General features: G+C 29.9%; 1 protein-coding gene across 1 annotated transcript; it reads right to left on the bottom strand.

The window, feature by feature from the left end:
- Window positions 1–504: 504 nt before the first annotated feature.
- Window positions 505–24,848, bottom strand: LOC126780607 (uncharacterized). Its single transcript, XM_050505218.1, has 14 exons — window positions 24,507–24,848; window positions 24,338–24,431; window positions 23,351–23,549; window positions 22,147–22,302; window positions 21,828–22,060; window positions 21,194–21,366; window positions 19,900–19,997; window positions 19,704–19,770; window positions 14,608–14,835; window positions 14,425–14,518; window positions 13,607–13,805; window positions 12,399–12,554; window positions 12,098–12,327; window positions 505–897 (listed from the first exon to the last, which is right to left on the bottom strand). Exons 1-14 carry the CDS (start codon window positions 24,732–24,734, stop codon window positions 629–631), a joined length of 2,424 nt encoding a protein of 807 aa, XP_050361175.1. The 5' UTR covers window positions 24,735–24,848; the 3' UTR covers window positions 505–628.
- Between the last annotated feature and the right edge of the window lie 24 nt (window positions 24,849–24,872).

Below are 24,872 nucleotides of genomic sequence, written 5' to 3'. Positions count from 1 at the left end.
AGTTGAACTCTAGAACACACAAAAGAAATATGTATATTTTTAAACATAACATTATATTGACTCCCCTATATTTCACTACCTGAGTGCAAATGGTCACAGAATACCAAATGTATTTTGTGACCTGAGTACATATGTAAAAGCAAACATCCCAAGAAAACATGATCCTAATAAGGACGACATCCGTGACACAAAATTTATAAATATTTTACAACTACAAGTCACTTTTGTAAAAAAATAAATTAAATAACTAAAGCAAATAGTGCGTTTGATTCATAAATATAAAGAAATGCATTTAATTTACAGTACCTTAATATTACTAAACTTTAACTCAAAAATAAATACCAAAATGTATGCAAGTCTTAATAAGATAATATTCTTAATAATATAATGATATAAATCTACCATTAAGAGTATGAAGTATTCAAAAGTATGATGATATTATATTGTGTATTATATAATGTACGTACCTACTTATAGGGAATTCATAATATTCTTAGTGAAAGTTAAAAGAATTTTAAGTTATTTTTTCTCTTATTCCTGCTATTTAATCAAACGTGATGTGCATCGTCTTCCCTTTTTCATATATATACGATTCTAATCAGACATTTCATCTTAATTATTCATATCTTTAATAATCAAAGACAGAAAACTTGAAATAACGATAGCAAATGATAGTGATATTCATTACAAACAAAGTATGATATAAAAGAAACTTCACAGATACCTTTGGTGCACAATCATAATCCCAATCAACAGCTATCAAATTAGCATATAACTCAAGAAATCTATCCAATGAGCAAATTTCGCCGCAACGTGGAATGTTCAGAACATACGGTTCAACGATTTCTGTCGAATTCCTATACAACATTTGTATAAAATATTCCATGGTAGAGGTATCTGAAATGAAATTAATTTAATATAGTTAATTGGCTTGAAGTTACACATTTTGGGAAATAAGATTATCTTATTCGATTGCAAAATTTAATATATTCGGATTTTCCCGCTTCGTTCGTATTGTAAAATATAGGCGGTCCAATTCAAAAAGTACTTTCTATGTAAGCAGATGCAAATATACTACTATAAATATCCCAAGCAAACTCTAGCTTTATAATATTAGTATTTGCTTGATTAAATATCTTTATTCCTCTAACAATGAGTTTGTTCCAATACTGTCGCGAACTTTCTTTGGGATTCATTTGAAACAACATTCATTTGTACCAGAGCACGTAAATTTGTAATGTTGGTAGAAATGTTATCAGACTTCTGATACCGTCTGATATGTCATACATAGGCTTAAATTTCAGCTGTTCATGTTGTCTGAAGTGCCTACATTTAATTCTGACGTTATTATTTTGTTCGCGATTATTTGAATGAGCACTCATAAAAATAACATTAGATAAAGGACATTAAAGTAAATAATTAAAAACCTGACAGTGTTAAAGCATTTTTAATAAAAAAAACAAAAAAAATTTGATGTATCTAAATTTTTTTGTGTATTTTTCTAACAAAAAGCTAACTAAAGCTAAATAAAATCGTTGTTTAAATTGTATTGTAATTATTTTAAATTGTATAACATTGTTTTGAATATTCAAGCATAGATGCTCCGAGTTCCTCATATCAATACTCAAACCGTGGTGCAGTGATCTATAAGAACTTCTCTAGTTCTTTCATTCTGATTGTTTCATCATTTGCACTCTTAATTGTGTGTAATGGTTTAACCCGTTCCTAATAAGTCGGTGCAGTGGCGCAGTGATTTTAAAACACAATGCATCTACATATATACATACAAAAACCTAACAGAAACTTTTCGTTCCAAATTAAACATTGCACTGTCTTCTCATAAACCTTCATAATTCTGAGAGGTCATGATAATTCTGGGGAAACTTGAGAAACTAACTTGCCCTAAAGGCAAGCAATTATTTTCGCAGGCCGACTGTGAAGCAATCCTTAGTGCCCCCAATAAAGAATGAGCCTCAAACGTTTTAACAAACTGTCTTGTAGGAGAGAAGCCAGCTCCTCCATCATTTCTCTTCCGATAGAGAATGGCGGTGGTGGTTACTGGTTGTTTTGCCATCGGCCACCGATATAACCTTCACCACGGAATCTTTGAATCCAACGTCGAACTGTGATCCCAGTCACATAAAACTGCCACTTTACCTTGTAAATTTCCTCTCCATTTCGGTGTAACCGAACAATTAGAACTCTTTAGCTGCAATCATATTTATTCTTTTTAAATATTACTTTTTTGCTTGTCAGATATTGACACATGATTGATGTTCGTATTCAGAAAACAGCTATTCTCACCTTTGAGCAACAAGGCGACTCTTTTTAAATTTAAAATAGGTAGGTAGTGTGACAAATGGTCCTTATGATGGTAAGTGGTCACCAGTGCTCATATACAATGGCACTGTAAGAAATCTTGACCATTCCACACATTGCTGATGCACCACCTTGGGAACTATAGGATGTTATGTCCCTTGTACCAGTAGTTACACTGTCTCCTACCTTTACCCTTCACCCTGAACACGACAACACTGTGTTTGTATTTGGCACAAGAACATATGATGAGCAGGGGTTACCTCAAGTCAGTCAAGTTCATCTATGAGGCATTTAAATGTCTTAGCTAAACATTTACTCACACATCATAGTACACAAATTCATAATTGTATGCAACTCTCAATGTTATTGTTCGTCGAGTTTCCTAAAATAAATCTAGAGGATGGGATCCGATGTTAAAGTTCATGGATGTATATTATAGAATAGAAAAGTTATTGTATTGTTAGTATTATCTTTCCTAAGCGAAATATTAATCATTGCACACTAAATACCAATACTGAATATTGCCTATTTAATATGATTTGAAATTTATTTAATTAATTATTTATTTATTTAATTTGATTTTGACCTTCTCCTCAAAAAGAGGAGAGGAGGCCTTTAGCCCAGCAGTGGGACATTCACAAGCTGTTACAAAAAAAAAATAATATGATTTGAAATATATTGTTTAACTTTAAAAAATATTATACTTTTATTACCTTGTAAGAGCTCGAAAAATATAGTAGAAGTATAAACCGGGCAGTTGCCGTCAAACACACCCATAGCAGAAAGTATGTTTCCAATTTGAAAGTCATGTGCACTGTACATTGATAGTTTCAGTGGATTAGGTTTCTTTTCTAATACCACCATGTCCATATTTGTCATAATCTCTTTCAACAAAGGTCCAACCATTAGGCGAGCCATCATTGGTGTTGCTGTTGATGTGGCAAAGCTGGAATTAAAGGAACATATATTTTAAATCCATTCAATATTATATTAATCTTGTTAATGCTGTTTTATTACCTGTAACATGCTGGTTCTTGTAATTTGCTTGGATACACAGATTGAGTCCAATTTGGAAGGGTAAAGTTAAATGAACTTTCAATAAGGAGTATGTTGTAAATTTCACTAATATCTAAGAAGTCGTTAATTTTCTTGCCAGTATGAGCTGTCAAATAACTGAAAAAAAAAGATGTGGTCAGGCAGTAATATTTTAAATTTTTAAATTCTACATGATAATTCCATTGCTACAAGATATTGTATGAAAGTCAGTGTCAATATTTATTAATGTATAAGATCTAGTTTTTATTCTGGTGAGCAAAATTTCTATATGATTTGCACTTGTGACAGAAAATATTAATAGTGGAAATAGTGCTTGTTTTTTGCTTTGCTAGTAATGGTGCGTGGTTTTGCTAATAAGAAACATTTAATTCCGAATCTGCCACCTCTAGTGTTACATTGACAATTTGGACAGTGTTTGTAAAAAAAGTACCATTTGTTTATTATTTGATTGTGTGTGCCACCGCATTGTTCGATACCCTTTTGAAACCTACGAAAATCGAAAAGGCAAACATAGTTATCTATTTTTTTAGTGCTTTTTTTATGATTTACACAAATTATAGACATATGCAATGGGTATGCATTACATATGTCTATTAGCTGACCCAAGATAGAAAAAAAAAATCGATGAGGCATAGCCTGGTCTCTCATTTTCCAGAAGGAAAGTATTTAAAGATTTTAAAAATAGACAAGCTGATGCCAAGCTTTAAATAAGAAAATCTTCTGTTAAAAATGTTTATTTTTAAAATTAATAAGCTATATCATTATTAAATTATGCACACATTGCCAGAGGTAGAAAAGGACATAGAGTATTTAACACGCCCGCCCCTTACCACGCGCGCAAAGCCGTGGGTGGAATTTTTTTAAGAAAATTAATTTAAGGACACTTACAAGTATTTGCATTCGGACATTGCTGAGTCCACCAAATTCAACCCTTTCGAAGGATAAAACATTTAAAATTCAAACGATTTTCATCAAAGTTCAGTCTCCCCGGAGGTCGAAATTTTAAATTATAAGTTTGTGTAGTTTCTAAGGAGCTTTTTGCATTGAGATTTTGAGTTTGTCGGGAATCTAGAGATCATGTAAAATATAGGGAGAACCCAGACGAATCCCTACCATCTGGCAACCCATAGGAACACATTATAAAAAAAATTTGGTATCTTTTAAATAATTAAAAATTTGAAGCGCCATAGCTTAAAAACTAGTAGTAGTAGTGATGACTAATTATTTGCACTTAATGATGATTGAAACGATTCAAATTAATCTGAACTTTAATCATTATCAATATAAAAAATTAGCAAATCATATATCGAATTGCTCACCAGCTCCTTAGCTATTATTGTATTAATCTGTAAATATTATTAAGCACAAAATATATTATTTTTAAAATATTAAATTGAAATGTTGTTAGATCTATTTGAGGATAATACACTTTGACACCATTTGACAATCACCGTAGAAGTTAGCATTTCATGGAGAAGATGTTATACTATTCACTTGGCAATAACTCGCTATGCAATGGCGCTGCAGCATGCCAAATTTTGCACCTTTAATTCCATTCGCTATAGTAATTATTATACATTTGTGTATTAAGAATATTGTAGCAATATCATATCAGATTTTACAAACAAGTTTAAAGAGGAATTTATAAAAATGGCAATGTAGCTGGTAGTGCCAGTTGATATATATAAATACAATACTCACTCCATCAGTCCTTGATATTTAATAAGTCGTTGTTTATAAGGTTTTGAATCAATGAACTCTTCTTTCTCTTTTGTATAATGCATACATGTTTTCTTCATTGCCAACAGTCCATCCTCTTGTTCTGGTAATGTGTGTACTGGTATAGGCTGCCAAATTAAATCCGATTCCCATACAGAAGTACCAAATGGAGGATACATACCTATAAATAAAAAAATATATCAAAGTATTGTTTTGCACAATAAAGAAAAAAGTATCAAGCAACATTAAACTAAGACCCCTTGAGGAGAATGACTTGATCTCATTTCACCATGATGCTCCAATCCGATCAGTAGATACACATGTGATAGAATTTCATCAGAGGAATGTAAATTCTTATCATCTTTGTATATATTCTTTCACAGCAGAGTCCTAGATTAATTATAAACACAAATCAAACACATAAAAAAAGTGATGACTGCAACAATTTGAACACAGAATCTTCGGTCGGAATTCATATTGCATATCCACTAAGCCATCTAAGTCATCCACTAAGCCAGCTCAAGTAATTATAATAGTATATTTATAAAACAATAGAGCAAAGATGGCCCATTGAAAATAACACTAAGTTCAAATCAAAGTTTTCACATGCACAATTTGTGTTTATAATTCAACTCATCCTTTGTATGGTGGAAAGTATATTGTTTCTTAAACCTGCAGTGACTTATAAAAATCTATGACATAGTGACACATTCCTCTTACCATTATTAGAGCAGTGTTGTGGAATAAGTTTCAAACCTAAGAAATTCTAATGTAAGAGAGAGAACTCTTGCCCAATAGTAGCACATTAACGAGAGGTAACTACTATGAAAATAAAAATCGACTAAAATTTGTTACTAATGAGTAAAATAAAAATAAATGTTTTATATAAATATATTAAAAAAAATTAATACCATACAATGGAATATTACTTAAAACTATAACATAACGAAAAGGAAATGAATTAATAAATCTATTGTTTACTCACCCGCTAAATTGGCCTGAGCTGATATAAGTGTGCGATCAGCATCTGTTGATCTTATGTATACTTCGGATGAGTCGAATGTTTCAGAGATCAAATGCTGAAAACAACAAAGAAACAATGAGTTCAACAAATTCTTATAATGCCATTTCTTCATTCTTTTTACATTGTGATTTCTATAAAAATCTTACCGAATACCGTTTTCTAAGCCACTTTCCAAGAGCATAATGTTGTCTTTTGCCTACATTGGTAAGTTGCCCAAATTTAACAGGCCACAGAGATTCATTTTGCCAGGGGTCGGTTGGGTAAAGATTTGCAGGAGTTCTTTCACCATGTCGATAAATTATACCCGCATACTTCACCGTTTTTTCACCATAAGTTAAAGAAAGCGACAACATTAAAATCGCTAATACAAACATATTTTTTTTAAATTATATCGGACTTAATTTTTTTTTTACTGAATTAAGATTAATAATTGAAAATTAATGCAATAATATAGACACTTTGTTTCACAACAAAGTGTCTATGACCTAAGTATTTCAAATACAAGGCCAGAAATGGTAAAGTTATTGAGAAGTATAGGCTTAGAGCTTCAGCATTAGTTATACTAAAACCGAAACTGAGGAGATAGGGAATTATTGATCTTTGCAATCGGTGTTACCATGCTCGCAGAAATGAAATTACAATATTGTCAACCAGACATACAGTACTACTTATTTATAAATTATAACATAATCAATGAAATATGAGAATACAAAATAACATAAATCAAGTATACTATTAATATGAAATATTTATAAATCTCGTTAATCACTAATTGCATTACATACGCGTTTAATCGGCATATGACCAGCATAACCTGAACCCTATTTACTATGATTGATTATATAAATATGAGCTAAACCTAATATAGATTAGGTAGGAAAGAATCTAAATCTCTGAGACTGTCTATTTCTTAACGTTGTTTTGTTTCTATAAACTTTCAATCATCATCATTTTACAAACTACAATTTATAGATAGCTAAAGTTTCAGCAAATTCAACTGAACAGTTATTTTTTAGCATTTTTATCGAAAAAATGTTGGACATGATTCTTTAAATTGACATAACTTTTTTTATTTATGAAACGACTGAAATAAAACAAACACTAAATTTTAAGTGAAGCTTGCCACAATACATTAGTGAATACCCGAATCCGTTTCTAAGATTAGCGCGCACAAATGCACAGACAAAAATTTTTTCAATCATTATTTGGGGTTATATTGCGTTAATAAAGGCCCCGGCAATAGTTTTACTCATATATCTTCCATGTACAGACAGCGATCAGTTACAGATTTATTATATGTATAGATAGATATAGGTAGTTGAAAAGCCAATATTATTTTTTTTTTTTCCTTCGTGCATCAAATCTAGTCGAGTGATTTGACCGCATTTTTTTGCCAATTTTACAATAGAGTCATGACCACAAAACACAATAGCTATCCTAACGGTATGTCCGTTAGATGAGATGACCCGTGTACATCTTCCCCCCCCCCACTTTTATTTATTAATGTACTTTTATAATTACTGAATTTGATACTTTAGAATTCTAGACTTATATTATATAGGTAATATTGAGATTGGAAGTTATAGAAAAATAATTGAGCACATTCAAAAGCTAAATGTGAACAGACTCTATCAGTTTGCGCACCCTCTTGTTATATACGTAAACTACGGAATCTGTGGTCTATGGCACGTCTTTGAAAAAAACGCGTCGTTAATGGTAATATTATATTAATATATTGATATACTATGTAATATCGATAGTTTGTGGTTTATGTTATCGGGTAACCGATATATTGTAACTAAACCTAATTTACTTTTTTCAGTGACTTATTGGCTTTTGCTTCCATGACATAATTACAATATAATTATTCCAATTACAACTTTTCAATATTTGCGTAAATAAAATTTTACGCTTTTCTTGTTTAACTAAACATATAAAAATAGAATACAGTAACTGCCTGTTAATGTCCCACTGCTGGGTTCCCTTTCGAGGAGCTCCACCACGCTGCTCCAATGCGGGTTGATAGAATACACATGTGGCATAATTTCAATTAAATTAGACGCATGCATGTTTCCTCACGATGTTTTCCTTCACCGTCAAGCACGAGATGAATTATAAACATAAATTAGGCACATGAAAATTCAGTGGTGCTTGCACAGGTTTGAACCCGGTTCAGATTCACGCGTTCAACCACTAGGCCATCTCGGCTATATAAAATATAATAACATTTTTTAATTGAATTTGTGGGAACTTTTTTTTCAAGGATATTATCGAATGTTCAAAATTGGGAACAAGGATGTAAGGGTCATTTTATCACATAACAGGAACATAACAGCAGATTACCTATTTAATTTGGTTAGTCAATAGAAATTATAAATTTCACATGTGGTCTTCTTGTATACTTAATAGATGTTTTTTTTTTAAATAAAAAGTAGTTAATAGGTATGTACATGGGAGAAATAAAAGGCACAATCTGAATACCATTTTTTATATTCATGTGTACTTAAAGTTTTCACACATTGTTTCTAATATTAAGTTTTTGGTTAAGCTTAATAAATAAAATATTAATGTAGTTTATGTTATAATACCGAAATATATGATATCATAACAGCTCAAACAAAGCAAAAGCATTAATGCAAATTCATTTACAAATTAGCTGATAAGTTTTACATCACCACACTCAATTCTGGATTATACTATCAAATCAGTCTTTTTTCATTAGCAAATTAAATTGCAAAATATTATTCTTATAGAAAAAACTAAACTTAACGAAAATAATGACCAGCATTTACCCTTTTTCGGATGATCATTATTTAACATATTATGTCTTTTTAAAATAACAGCCTTCATTTTCATTTTAATAGTATTCTATGAATGCTATTAAAGTAAGTACAAAATTGACACAGAAAATAGACTAGACATACAATAGTAGTGTACTTATAGTAAGGTTGCATTTCATAATACACCAAATAAAAAGTAAATTTTTAAAATTGGCTTTACATTTGACCTACATATGTAAAAGCGAACATCCCAAAAAAACCTGATCCTAACAAGGACGACATCCGTGACACAAAATTTATAAATATTGTACAAGTACAAGTCACTTTTGTATAAAAGTAAATTAAATAACTAAAGGAAATAGTGCGTTTGATTCATAAATATAAAGAAATGCATTACATTTACAGTACCTTAATATTACTAAACCTTAACTCAAAAATAAATACCAAAATGTATGTCTTAATAAGTTAATATTCCTAATAATAGAATGATAAATCTAACATTAAATGTATGGAGTATTAAAAAGTATGATGGCTACGATATAATATTATAAAACAGGGCTGTCCGTCCAGATCAGATTCGATAGCGGGTCAATACAATTCACTGTATAGATTGGAGGGCCGCAGAAAAAAGAGCTAGAAACAGCAGAGAGACTGCCAAACAAACACGGTTCGGAAATTCCCCTAATAATAATAAATAGCAGAAACCTGTTACCATACAACCAAATATTTTATTTTTAATGTAATTATGACTTACGACTGGTTGTCTCAGGACTCCCTGAGACAACCAGTCGTATGAAGAAATATATACTGAAGTTTATGTCAATTAAGTAATCTAATGTGATGTATATAAAAATAATTAATAAACCATTTAATTTATTTGAGATTCCATAAAAATAAAATATCAAAGGAAAATATCACGGGCTATATACAAATATGGCCGTGTTTTGGACAGCCCTGATACTACTTATAGTAAGTTCTTAATTTTCTTAGTATTAGTAGAAGAAGGTAAAGTTATTTTTATATATTCCTCCTTTTTAATCATATGGTATGTGGCATTGTCTTCACTTAATCAAAAATGTATGATTCTTACGATTCTAATCAGACATTTTATCTTACACATTCTTATTTTAAATGATTAAAAGCAATAACGAAACAAAATCATAGACATATTCAAAACGAATATAGTATGACATATAAGAAGCTTCACAGATATCTTTGGTGTACAATCATAATCCCAATCAACGTTCACCAAATTAGCATATAACTTAAGAAATCTGTCAAATGGGCAAAATTTTCCGCAGCGTGGTATGTTCAGGACATATGGTTCAACAATTTCGGTTGAATTCCTATACAAAATTTGTATAAAATATTCCATGGTAGACATATCTGAAATAAAATTAATCATTCAGTCATCTGGTCATTTGATTGCAAAATATAATATATTTGAGTTTTCCCTAATTTTACTATATATATATATATATAGTAATTTATAATTAATTAATTTAAGTAATTTATTTAGAAAATTATATTTTAATTTAATACTCCACTACTTATGATAAATTAGAAATATAAAATTCATTTAAAAAGTTCAAAGTGGTCTACTCTCGGTTAACCACTCTTCTATGTAAGCAGATACTAATATACAACTATAAATATCACATACAAACTCTAGCTTTATAATATTAGTATTTGCATAATTCAAGATTTTTCCATCTGTAGCAAACTCAACCATTTTCATCACTCAACTTTTTTGGGATCCATACAAAGTGGTATCAAATGTGTGTACCAGAACTACTGTTTTAGAATGTGAATTTATAATAATAAAAATAATGTCCTCCAGACCGATTTCGGCCACGGCGGCCAATCTCAAGAGAGATTAGCCAACTACGCAGGAGATATTATAGTGCACAAGTATGTGCGCAAATTCAAGTGCACTCTCTATTCCCTAACTCGCATAATCCGATGGGACGACAATCCGACACGATCGGAAAGAATTCAGGCGCAGGACCAACAACCAACAAATTTACGTGCTTTCCGAGGCACAGGAGTGAACACACTTCCAACTTCCAGACTCCGGGCTGTTACTGAGAAATTTTTGACAGAAAATCCCAATAACTTTTTATTAGCCTGACCTGGGAATTGAACCCAGGACCGCCGGGTCTGCGGCCTTACATCAAGCCACTAGACCAACGAGGCAGTCAATCATTGATTTATAATATTGGTATCAACAACACCCTGAGACATTACTAGGCAGAAATTATTTTTTTTTTTTATAGAATAGGAAGGTGGACGAGCATATGGCCACCTGATGGTAAGTGGTCACCAAACGCCCTTAGACATTGGCATTCTAAGAAATGTCAACCATCGCTTATAGCCAATGCGCCACCAACCTTGCGAACTAAGATTTTATGTCCCTTGTGCCTGTAATTACACTGGCTCACTCACCCTTCAAACCGGAACAAAACAATATCAAGTATTGCTGTTTTGCGGTAGAATATCTAATGAGTGGGTTACTTACTGATTAAATACTTTTTCGATCATTATGTCATATATAAACAATAAAAGACCAGCTGTTCTTGTTATCTGATTTTGTTTTTCGCGATTAATTGATTGAGCCCTTATAATGTAAAGTAATATTAGATAAATGACCGCAACAGTGTTAAAGCATTTTTAATAAAAAAAAATGAAAATAAAACAAAAAGCTAAATAATAAAATGGAACTAAAACGAATATTTTCGATTTATAAATTGTATTGTATGGTAATCCTTAAAATTGTATATCGGGCGTTTTTTAATATCCTCACGTCAGTCAGTCTTACGAATATGCACACAAGTAAAAAACCCTGTTCCAAAAAATAGTTCCACTAGTATTTAGAAGTAGGCGTATTTATTGATGTTTTGTTACTATTATTGGAAAATCATTTAAGTTTTTGATAATTTAAAAATAATTGGTAAAATTTTTGTTGTCCATTCTATTATGAGTTTCCTAAAATAAATCGAGAAGATGGGATATCATATTAAAGTTCATGAGTGTAATATTTTAGAATAGAATACTAATAATTATTGCTAGTATTGTTAGTACTATCTTCCCGAAGCCAAATATTAATCATTGCACACTAAATACCAATACTGAATATTACCTATTTAATATGATTTGAAATATATAGTTTAATTTTAACAAAATATTGTGTTTTTATTACCTTGTAAGAGCTCAAAAAATATAGTAGCAGTATAAACCGGGCAGTTGCCGTCAAACACACCCATAGCAGAAAGTATGTTTCCAATTTGAAAGTCATGTGCACTGTACATTGACAGTTTCAGTGGATTAGGTTTTTCTAAGACCACCATGTCCATATTTGTCATAATCTCTTTCAACAAAGGTCCAACCATTAGGCGAGCCATCATTGGTGTTGCTGTTGGTGTGGCAAAGCTGGAATTAAAGGAACATATGTTTTAAATCCATTCAATATTATATTTATCTTGTAAATGCTCTTTATTTACCTGTAACATGCTGGTTCTTGTAATTTGCTTGGATACACAGATTGAGTCCAATTTGGAAGGGTAAAGTTATATGAACTTTCAATAAGGAGTATGTTGTAAATTTCACTAATATCTAAGAAGTCGTTAATTTTCTTGCCAGTATAAGCTGTCAAAAAACTGAAAAAAAAATGTAACAGTCAGTAATATTTTCTATTATTTCTTTATAGATATTAAAAACCAACTTTATCTTATTTTTGGTGTAATCATTATAAAACATGGATAGTTTGTTATAATACTTTTCTTAACTAATTAACACAACTAAAAAAATACTAAATAATGGTAACTAATGATTAATTTCAAAAATATTTTGTTAGACATATCTACTAATGGCATGTTTCTGAAATATTTGATTTACTAATCTTACTAACTACCGAATGCTGCAATCCATTTGCATCATCAAGTGCAATCAACCATTTTGTCGATTTTGAGTTTAACAATATGAGTTGTATTGTTAAACTCAAAATCAAGGAGTATAATTTTGATTTTGATCGGCATTTCAGAAACTTGAGCTATACAGCTCTCTTGTCCCTAACTCTATAACTTTTTTGGCCAAATAATCTTTATTAAGATAAAAGATTGCTTGTTTAAGGGTGTTATTATAGTATTTTTTTAATTTTATGTAATAATTTCTTATTACAAAATATTATATGAAATGTGTTAATTTCTATTAATGAAATATTAGCCTTATTACATTACTCATAATAATCTTTTGATGCCTTTAATAAATAGTTGTCAATTTGATTTAACACAAATCTTATATATTATGTAATCTTACATATAATATAAAAATGGAATCTTATGTACAAAATAGATACTGTTATATCTATTTTAGATAAATGTACACTACTGTTTAACTGATGATCATAAAGGTTAGCATGTATTATATCACACAGAAGATTTTAATACTAACAACTTTGTTATAGCTCACTATGCAATGGCGCTGCAGCAAGTCAACATATATATACTGTTCAACATATCAAATCGCCTTCGCAATATGCAATAACATTTGTGAATTAAGAATATGGCAGCACAAATCATTTCAGATAATTTTCCAAAAAATTTGCAAGAGACATTGCAAAGCCTTATTCTGCAGGGCATTAGCTGGTAATTTATAAAAGGTAATGTCAGCTACATTAGTGCCAGTTGATAAATATAAATAAAATACTTACTCCATTAGTCCTTGATATTTACTAAGCCTTTTTTTATAAGGTCTTGAATGAGTGTACTCTTCTTTCTCTTTTAAATAATGCATACATGTTTTCTTCATTGCCAAAAGTCCATCATCTTGTTCTGGTAATGTGTGTACCGGTATAGGCTGCCAAATTAAGTCTGAATCCCATACAGAAGTACCCAATGGAGGGTACATTCCTGAAATAGAAAAAAAACATGAAAGAATGATGCATTAAAGTTTTCCGGGGGCGGGAAGGGGCAGGCGGGTTTCCTATTTTCTTGGGGAGAATGTTTTTAAAATTTTTGACTATGATGCACATAGATAGATGCATAATTTGCACATAAAATTCATCTTAGTGTCGGTGAAGAAAAGTACTGTGAGGGGGAACCTGCATAAAACAGAAAAAAATCTGCTAAATAGTAATTCATATATCACTCTTATTATTGTTGGATCAGTATGGTGGAATAAATTCAAAGTATAATAAGGTCCTACTCTAAGAGGAGGAGTAAAGGGCCTATGCCCATTAGAACATTAATAGACCGATACTATACTCTTAATAAATAAACAACAAAAAAACAAATTTTGTTGCTAATGTACATAGTCAAAGTAAGTATACATTATAATTTTTGTTAATATTTATATGAAAAAATGTATTGAGCAAAAATAACTTTCTTGTAATAATGCCCTCAGTAAGAGATATAATCAATAACTTAGGAAAAAAAACATATTTTAAAGTTGATAATAAGAATTTCAATGGTTTTTTTTGCTTAGTTGATATTTTATTTAAAATAAATCTATTGTTTAGTGGTGTCTGACCTGCTAAATTGGCCTGAGCTGACATAAGTGTGCGATCAACATCTGTTGATTTTACGTTTACTTCAGAAGGGTCGAATTTTTCAGAGATCAAATGCTGTAAATAACAGACGAAGAGAGAATGAATTTTGGTGAACTTTTTTTAATTCCATATCCTCGTATAGCGGTTTCCATAAAAAATCTTACCGAATACCGTTTTCTAAGCCACTTTCCAAGAGCATAATGTTGTCTTTTGCCTACATTGGTAAGTTGCCCAAATTTAACAGGCCAGAGGGATTCATTTTGCCAGGGGTCACTAGGGTAAGGCTTTGCAGGAGTGGCATCCCCATGTTGGTATATTATTGCCGCATACTTTACCGTTGTTTCACCAAAAGTTATAGCGAGAGAAAACATAAAAATTGCTAGCACAAACATTTTTTATTTTAACTTTGAATCTAAAATAAGCGAACAAAGAAATTAATTTTAGGATTAAAAAAATGTAGTTAATAATAGAAAAATAACGCAATAAAGTAAAACAGTTTCTTTATCCCCTATATTCCAAATACAAGCCACAAATGATAAATTTTTATGACCGGTTTTATGTTCAGGCAATAGCAAAACTAATTACTAGACTGAGAGCAGACTATGTCACTACATTTTACTGTGAGTTATTGATTTATTACCAATTCAAGTAACATACATAGGTATACATTTGCATAGGTTTTTTATTTTTCTAGCGTGTCTACCCTAGTCACTACTTGAGCACAAAATATTCTGCCAACGCTAGGAGATATACTCTGTGCATAAATGAGGTAGGAGATTTATCGGTTTCAAATTTTAAAGTTTTATAGATACGTAGAAACGATACAATGCAACTTAGTTATCCACATTAACCTGATAATGATAAATACAATACAATCAAACGAATAGGGATGTTTAATAACTTGGGTGCATATGGACGATTTCCACCCCTAAGGGTCCGTTCACACAGACCGGCTCGGAGAGGAGAGCAGATTTTTATCACGTTGGAAACAGTGTTTTGAGTGATTGTAGTAAAGTTTATTTTTGCATTTGCACCTTTTTTGTCATTAAAAATGCCTGAACGCGCTTCGTGTGAAGTAATAAAAGGAGCCGACCGGCTCCGCTTGCGTGCTCTTTCTCGCTCGCACCCGCTTTCAGATCTCTTCCAGCCGGTCGATGTGAAATAGTTGGCGGCTCCGCTCCGGCCAATTCCAAGCGTATACGACCCGGTCTGTGTGAAAAGAAAAAAGCAGGCCGATGCTCTCCGAGCCGGTCTGTGTGAACGGACCCTTAGGATAAGGTCGACTATGAAATGATTTGCATGAATTCGAAATAACCGTTGCATATAGGCTCGCGTTTTTTTACCGCTTTTTCCTCACGTTGTTCAATGACTAAGAACGGGTTTAAAGTTGAATTGCAATACTTTAACTTGATTTTGATATAGTCAATCTTATTTAAAATATTTTATGCATAACTTCAAGGGTAAGTTTGATTAAAAATATAAAAACACAATAATTGTATTTTGTTCGATAGAAAAAAAAAACAAAAGTTCAATAATTAATAATTTTTTCTTTATTTATACTCGTAACAAGTTATTATTAAGAGTAAGACTGAATATTATGTTTATAATCTAGCGCTGATTTTAGGGACTTTTTTAAATCCCTTGCGTTTAATTATTATAACTACGACCATCTGTCAATTATGTCAGCCAAACAAACATACATTTGTTTCTTAATCTTAAATCATTTGCTACGCGTTTTTTGATACCACAGGAATACGAAAAAAAAAATTACTGCGCTTTTTATTAATTATTGTAGTTTAATGAATACTATATTTCTCAGAATAATTTCAAAAATATTGGCAACAACAAGAAGAATTATAATACAATACAGTTTCTTCAAAACCCTATCCTTCTATCCTCACTGGGTTGCTAATATTAAAGTGTCTTAAATTGATTACTGGGAGGCCTGAAACCTCCGTTCCAAAAATATATATAAAGATTGAAATTTTGGGTTTAAACGAAAGAATTTCGACTTACTCCCACTGTAGGCAGGTTTGGCTGAGACAATTACGTTAGTGTTATTGTATGTATATAAGTATGGAGATGGTTAAGGGTGCCATGCTTAGCCTGTGTTGCCTTTTTTGAATGTTTCAATTTGTCACCTAGATGAAAAATGTTATATAAGATAATAATCATCAATATCACAACAAACATAACATTTTTATTTTTTAATATAGAGTAAAACAATATTCAATATTAAAAGTAAATTTAGTAAGTACCAATTAGTGATGTTAGTTACTGAGTGGTGATAGCTACAGAGTACATAATTATGACATCTGATTTGTATCATTTAATTTATTCTAATTATTATTTTCTCATCATCGTGAAATTTTTGGATTATGATTTCATAAAAATAGAAGCTATTCTTGTGATTCATTCACATTACTATGTAATTAATTGTCTTCAGATTTCAACTAAGCAAGCAACAGGAAATACATTTAAGGTATACAACTGTGCCATCTTAGTGATTGCAAACAGAATTTCATAGATAGTCACAACCAAAGCTCATGGCATATTGCTTTGTTTCTAGACTAACTTTTCTCATTTATCACACTGCACTTACAGCCATTTTTTTCATAAGAATGAATATACTAGTGACCTCAATGAAATATTATAATCTATATTATGGTTTGGACTTAACTGATGCAAAATTTGGTTTATTGAAATTACAACCCAATGTACCCCTAGTATGAAAATAAATTAGTATTTATTATACTTATTTTTAAAGATAGAAATATGTAGATTAATTTGTGTAAGTATCTATCTTAGAAGAAATAAAACATGTTTCCTTCCCGTTTAAAAATTGAAATTTGTACAACTATTGTAGTGTGAATGCAGTAACTAAACAAACATCTCAGCCTTATTTATAAGCTATCCCTGTTAATCAAGTTGGCCCAGCTTAAATTGATAGAATGGTAGTAGTTATGGCTTATTATAAGCCTAAATTTTAAGTATTTTGTTTTCATTACTTGTTATGTTGAATCGTAAATCAAGTAGACAAATGTAATAAAAAAATGGTCTCATTTATATATGTACTTTTAGTAAATTCAAGATTTAAGATTGGTTAACAAAGTTTTGTTTTCCATTTACTACAAATTTTAAATAATAAATACTTTTTCCATACTTTAGAAAATTTTGAAAATTTGCTTTATTAAGTGGCCTAATGCAGGTATTGTTATTAAAATATTTTTATATAAATTAGAAAAGTATTAATTATTTATTATTAACAGTAAATATTAAGTGTTGTAATTATAACCTATTCCAACCACAAGGGGAGTAAAGATAAATAAACAACTTTTACATTGAATTGATGCAATATTATAATATACGATATTTATTATGGGTTTACAAAAAATTAAAAAAATCATTGCTCTTTAATGCAGTATAAGTAAGTTAATATATTTTTAATTTTATTTATATACTCCGATCACATGTATTTATTTTATGACTACATGAAAAATTAGTTGAAATGAGTCTGTGTATCATAAAGTTATTCATATTTTGACTATCCTGTAAATTGATTTTATGATCATTATTACCCTAATTAATGTATTTATATAATTTGTATATACAGGTTTTCACCATTTGTATTTTATTTATAATATTCTATGTTATAAATTATTGTAAGTAATTAACAAAGCAGCAAGTAGTTTCTCTTTGACGATGATTAATATAGGCAAAGAGTTACTTTTAAAATGTTAATGCTAGTTAGTTCGATTAGATTAACCCTAACTGATACAAAGAATATAAAAAAAAAAACATTAACGAACGAGACATGATCATTGTAGAACAAACGATAAAAAAATCAATATCAAACAAATGATTTAAGACACAGATGCACATTAAATGGTTGACCACTTTTTCACCCACTATATCTCAAACTTCCATGACAGTTTTATATATACAGAGATAAAATTAAAATAAAATGGGTAACAGTCACTATGCACTCAAAAACTATAAATTTCAATTGACAATAAAAATATATTTTTTGACTTGTCAGTTGTCAACTGTTGTTACGCTAACGATAAATTTTAGGTTAAGCTTATATGCTGCAGTGTTGCCAGTTGCCACCTTGATTTTTCAAGAGGACTTTGAAAGGAGCTAGAAAGACTTAAAATTAATTAAAGCCGTTTGATCACGAATGTTTACAAAGGTTTTAGCTGTTGGAACTAAGGTTTATTTATCATTTTCTTTATCGTGGATTAGTAATAATTGTAGAAAATTTTATAATACCTGTTATGTTTTTTTTGTTTACTTGTATCTGTTCCGAGATCCGAGCGTTTTGATTGATAACTAGAACTTCATTGAAAATTGCGGCGTGAAAACATACGCCGGAAATTTTCTTCTTGCTATCGCTTTAACATTAAATAAAACGACAATGCATCATTGTATAACCTTCGATATGATATAAGGATTGTTCCTGGCTTTCACTGGATTAGAATCGTTTTCTAACATAAAAATAAGCGAAATTGAACAATAAACAAAATGAACGCACCAACTGTCTCGTTTGTTTCGCTACTTGAGTAGAGAAAAAAACACTAATACTGATTACGCGACAAGGGACAAAAGATTTGATAATTCTAAATTTAAAATTCTCTTACTAAATCATTTGTAACGTAATTTTCGTTTTCTTTCTTGTGTGCGTGAGAAGGAAACCTTTATAAATAAAGTAAAAAGCATATGGGTGAAATAAAACGCTCAATCAGAATACGATTTTTTATTCCTGAGCACATACATTACAAAGTTACTGCTTAGTTAAACTTTATATTTGATGAATTATTGATCTGATTACTAAAATATCGGTTTAGTTCATATTATAATATTAAAATATATATCAGCTTCAGTAAAGCACTAACATAAATTATATTTCAAATAAGATTTACGTTACCAAATGTAATTCTGGATTTTACAATTTAATCAGTCCTTTTTTCATGAGCAAAACTATATAGAAGCCTCATTTTAGCAAAACGTAATTAAAAAAAGAACTGTAATAACAAACAAAGTATATAACTATTTAAGTCTACAAAATAATGACCAGTTTCCTTATTGAGTCTAATATTGATAATAATTGATCACTAAATTAACATGTCTGTATTAAAATTACATCATAGGTTTAATTTTAATAGTCTTCTATGAATGCTATTAAAGTAAGTACAAAATTAACACACAACATACACTAAACATATAATATTAAACTGCCTTTGGGCTCACAATAAGGTTAAATTTCATTATTTTTCTCGGGTACAGGTGCTGTAGGGTTGTATACACTTGTGTATGCAAATTGAACTCTAGAATATACAAAAAAAAAATCATATACTTATAAAATTGAAATTATTCTCAAGTATTATAAAAATAGACCAATAAACAAATATTATATAAATAAATTGATATTTTACTAATAAAATAACTTGAGTTACCTTCGTTTTGTGGTTATTGTTGAAAAATGTATTTTGTGAACTACATATATAAAAGCAAATAATCCCAAAAAAAAACATGCTCCTATCAATGGTGATATCTGTGAAAACAGTTAAAAGTGAAAATTATACCATGCACAAAAATACACTACAAATGCAACCAACTATTTTACAAAAATAAATTAAACAAATTAAGAAAATATGTATGATAAATAAAGAAAAAATGCATAATGTGTATATTTAAAATACCTCGATCTTTCAAAACCTTAACCAAAAATAAATAAGAATGTATTTCTGCCACACTCAAAAAATTTTATGAAATTAATCAAAAACAGTCTTATTATACGAGTATTTAATTAATTAACACTAAATCCTATATAGAACATTATATGTCTGACATTATTGAATTAATCTTTAAAAATATCTCGAAAAGATTGAAAGGATGATGTAGTAATTTTTCGAACTAGAAAATCACCTGGTTATCAGTCCCGTAAATACTCAGAATCGCACACGAGCTGATATCACAACGAATCAACACTATGGTGATTTTCAGTGGCTTAGCAACTCATGAGTTAAATACTGATTAATCCATTTATGTCTTAGACATTATGACGTGACTATGACATTGGAAAGAAAAAGACACATAATTATTAACTAATCACCCGCTAAGCAACGTTTATAAGTAAGAATGTTAGTAGTTAAGTTGACTATCACTTTAGGATAACCGAAAAAGATATTTCACTGGTTCACTTGGTATTGATACATTCAACGCAATTTAAATTAGCGTCATAGCATTTGTAGCTCGACCCGACGTGTTGCTAATTACGTGACAGTTATAGAACAGTTTAAGTATTTATCATCCAGGTTTAAGGATTGACAGGAATGGCATTAAGATGCATTCACAAATATACCTTATACTAAGGAAATACTTAAGAATTCACGAATATAATTTACACTACGGAAATACTACCGTTAACGAATCTTGATTGCGTCAGTAAAAGTTAATTAGATTTAAGTGATATATCTTATTAATAATAGTAAGTTCTTAAGTTTCTTAGTATTACTAGAAAGAATATTAAGTTTATTTTTCATATGTTTCCTATGTATTCACATTTTATGTGCATCATTTTCTTTTTACCATAACGTGTTTATGATTCTAATTAAACATTTTAAGTTGTCTAGTCATGTTTTTTAGTTATATCTATTGTCTATAAACAAGATTCTTGCAAAAATTAAAATAAGATATCATGACGTTAATTATAAATAAAGCATTATATATAATATGCTTCCAATTTACCTGTTTAGTACATTCATAATTCCAATCAACGGTTACTAAATTATCATACAATTTAAGAAATCTCTGAAGTGAGCAAATTTCGCCACAGTGTGGTATGTTCAGAACATATGGTTCAACAATTTCGGTTGAATTTCTATACAACATTTGTATAAAATATTCCATGGTAGAGTTATCTGAAATAAAATTATTTATATTGCTAATTTGTTTGTTATTTTTATTATGTTCTATATCTTGTTTATGATATAGGTGACCATATTATTACATTAGCAGTGCCTCACGGTTTCACAGGAATTAAAATTTAATTGTACATGCTTGTTTTATTTTGTTGTTATTAGTGCTAATAACAAAAACATAATCTTTTCTTCGCTTAGTTTGTCAGATTATTTGATGATTAAATGTATTACTCTGCTACTTATTTGAGTAGCGGAAAATTAATACATAGGTCACAAGATTAAAAAAAAACTGTTCACAGTGTTAGTATTACGTTCTCTAAGCCAAATGTTACAGTCATACAAATCATTAGCAATTAAGCACATTAAATATATCAATATTAATAATATGATTTAATATTTAATATGATTAGAAATAGATTATGTTTAATTATAACTTTAAAAAAATTTTGCTTTTCTGTTACCTTGTAAGAGCTCAAAAAATATAGTAGAAGTATAAACCGGGCAGTTGCCGTCAAACACCCCCATAGCAGAAAGTATGTTTCCAATTTGAAAGTCATGTGCACTGTATATTGACAGTTTCAGTGGATTAGGTTTCTTTTTTAATACCACCATATCTATTTTTGTCATAATCTCTTTCAGCAAAGGTCCAACCATTAGGCGAGCCATCATTGGTGTTGCTGTTGATGTCATAAAACTGAAATGAATGGTATATATATATATATATATTTTTAATCTGTTTAATATTTTATTTATATATTCTTGTGCATGCTTTTTTGTTACCTGTAACATGCTGGTTCTCTTAATTTGTTTGGATAGACAGATTGAGTCCAATTTGGAAGAGTAAAGTTATATAAACTTTCAATATAGAGTACGTTATAAACATCATTAATATCTAAGTAATCCTTAATTTTCTTGCCTGTGTAGGCTGCCAAATAGCTGAAAAAAGTTATATATATATAATACAACAACAGTTTTTATAAATCAATTAAAATAATTTTTTTGGAGTAATATTTTGGTAAATAATGGTGAACAATCATTAATTCTAGAAATTTATTTTGCAAAAAACTTTACTAACAACAAGTTTCTAAAATTATAAGCATTATCATTTAGATTCACTAATTTGACTAACTACTGAATCCTTAAAGATCTGCATCCAATTGCATCATCAGCTGTGATCAACATTTAAGAAACTAGATTAAGTAACGAGAGTTAAATGAGGCATTTACAACAAAGTAACATTACAGTTCCTATATATGACATTTAATAATTCCATGTCCCTAACTCTAAAACTTCTTTAGCCATTACGATATCACCACAATCCACCATTGGATTCATATAATCCCTTAAGCTTAGGTGATCCTGCAAGGAAAGCATTTGGTCATAAATTTTTATCCATTGATTTTCTGGAATATGTTGTTATGTTATACTTCCTTAAAAAATAGTAAAATAAGTTTCTTATATAAATAAACATAAAATTTATATAGTTAAAAATAATTTATAAAGTTTATTTAATCATTATATTATTATTGTATTTGACTTTATATGAAATGTGTCATTTTTTGTTACTGAATAATGAAGCTTATTACATAAAATATAATAAACTTATTATATATTTAATTTCTATGTAGCTGTCAATATTATCTACATGTATTGTTTGATCAAACCTTTATTTATACAAGCCACCCATCATGGTTGGCAAATATAAATTCACAGGTATTGTTCTTATATCTATCCACTTTGTTGTAACTCGCTATGCAATGGCGCTGCAGCACATTAACTTCTATACCTTTCAACCAATCGCCATGGCAATTAGAAAGCATTTGTGAGTTAAGAATACTGTGGCAACTCATATCAGATTATTTTACAAACAAATTTAAAGAGGCATTGCAACTCTTTATTTAGGGCATTAGCTTGTAAAATATAAAATACAATGTAACAGGTAATGCCTGTTGATATAACTATAAATAATTCATATAATACTTACTCCATTAGTCCTTGATATTTACTGAGTCTTTCTTTATAAGGTGTTGAATGAATATACTTGTCTTTTTCTTTTGTATAACGTATACATTTCCTTTTCATTGCTAACACTTCATCATCTTTTTCTGGTCTGGTGTGTACCGGTATAGGCTGCCAAAGCAAATCTGTATCCCATATTGAAGTATCAGTGGGAGGGTACATTCCTATAAAATAAAAAAGAAAATAAGAACGTGTTACGGGCAATGAATCAAGCTGTAAATGTTCTCAGCTGGGTAAGGCTTCCTTTCCTCTTCAGGAGAGTGTTTTGAAATTATTTCTACATGTTGCAAGATTTTCCATCATTACAGATCATGAGATGAATTATACAAATTAAGCACTTGAGAATTCTGCGGTGATGTTCTATTCAAAGAATGAGTCATAACAACATCACCACAGAATTCTCAATTGACTCTACTCTAAGTCTATATGGAATATTTGAAGGGTTCATGTGGATATTACTCAATGATCTTGAGTTCAAATCGAAGAGTTGTCAATGCATAATTTTTGCTTATAAATCATCTCAGGCTTAGAGCAAAGTAAAATATTTTAAGGAAACCTACATGTTACATATAACATACTGCCATACAGTGACGGTATTTGTGTGGTGTAATTCATTCAAAACCTACTTTCAAAGAGTATTGAAGGCTTATTATTATATTAAGTATAATAAGTATTAGCAAAGTAATGGGCTGTGACAATAAAAAAACAACACATCAAATTTGTTACTAATGTACATAGTAAAAATATGCATTGTATATAAATTATAATTTTAGTTCACTTTTATATTTATTTAAATTTGTTGAACAATTTTATAATGATAAATTGCTATAGTAGTTATCACTTATTACTTAGGTAAAAAAATATATCAAATGAATTGGTTATAATAATTATAATTTTCTTTGTTTAGATCCTATTTTACTTAAAATAAATCTATTGTTTAGTGGTATCTCACCTGCTAAATTGGCCTGAGCTGACATAAGTGTACGATCAACATCTGTTGATCTTATGTATACTTCCGATGGATCGAATTTTTTAGAAATTAAATGCTAAAAAGAACAAAGAAACAATAAGTATAATCAATACAAAACTATATCACATTGTGGTTTCTATAAAATTCTTACCGTGTAACGTTTTCTAAGCCATTTTCCAAGAGCATAATGTTGTCTTTTGCCTACATTGGTCAATTGCCCAAATTTAACAGGCCAGAGGGATTCATTTCGCCAGGGGTCGGTTGGGTAAAGATTTACAGGAGTTCTATCACCATGTCGATAAATTACAGCCGCATACTTCACTGTTTTTTCACCAAAAGTTACAGTGAGGGAAAACATTAAAAATGCTAACACAAGCATTTTTATTTTAAGATTAAATCGAAGATAAGTCAAAAATGAAATTTTAACATTAATTAGAAAAATAATTCAATAAAGCAAAACATAGTCTTTATGACCTATGTATTGCCAATTACAAAGCGTATTGAATATTGATCAACG

Source organism: Nymphalis io, chromosome Z, assembly GCF_905147045.1.
Source record: "Nymphalis io chromosome Z, ilAglIoxx1.1, whole genome shotgun sequence".
NCBI classification, from domain to species: Eukaryota; Metazoa; Arthropoda; class Insecta; order Lepidoptera; family Nymphalidae; genus Nymphalis; species Nymphalis io.
Note: the sequence above shows the minus strand (reverse complement) of the source record. Positions and strands in the feature narration are given on the sequence as shown.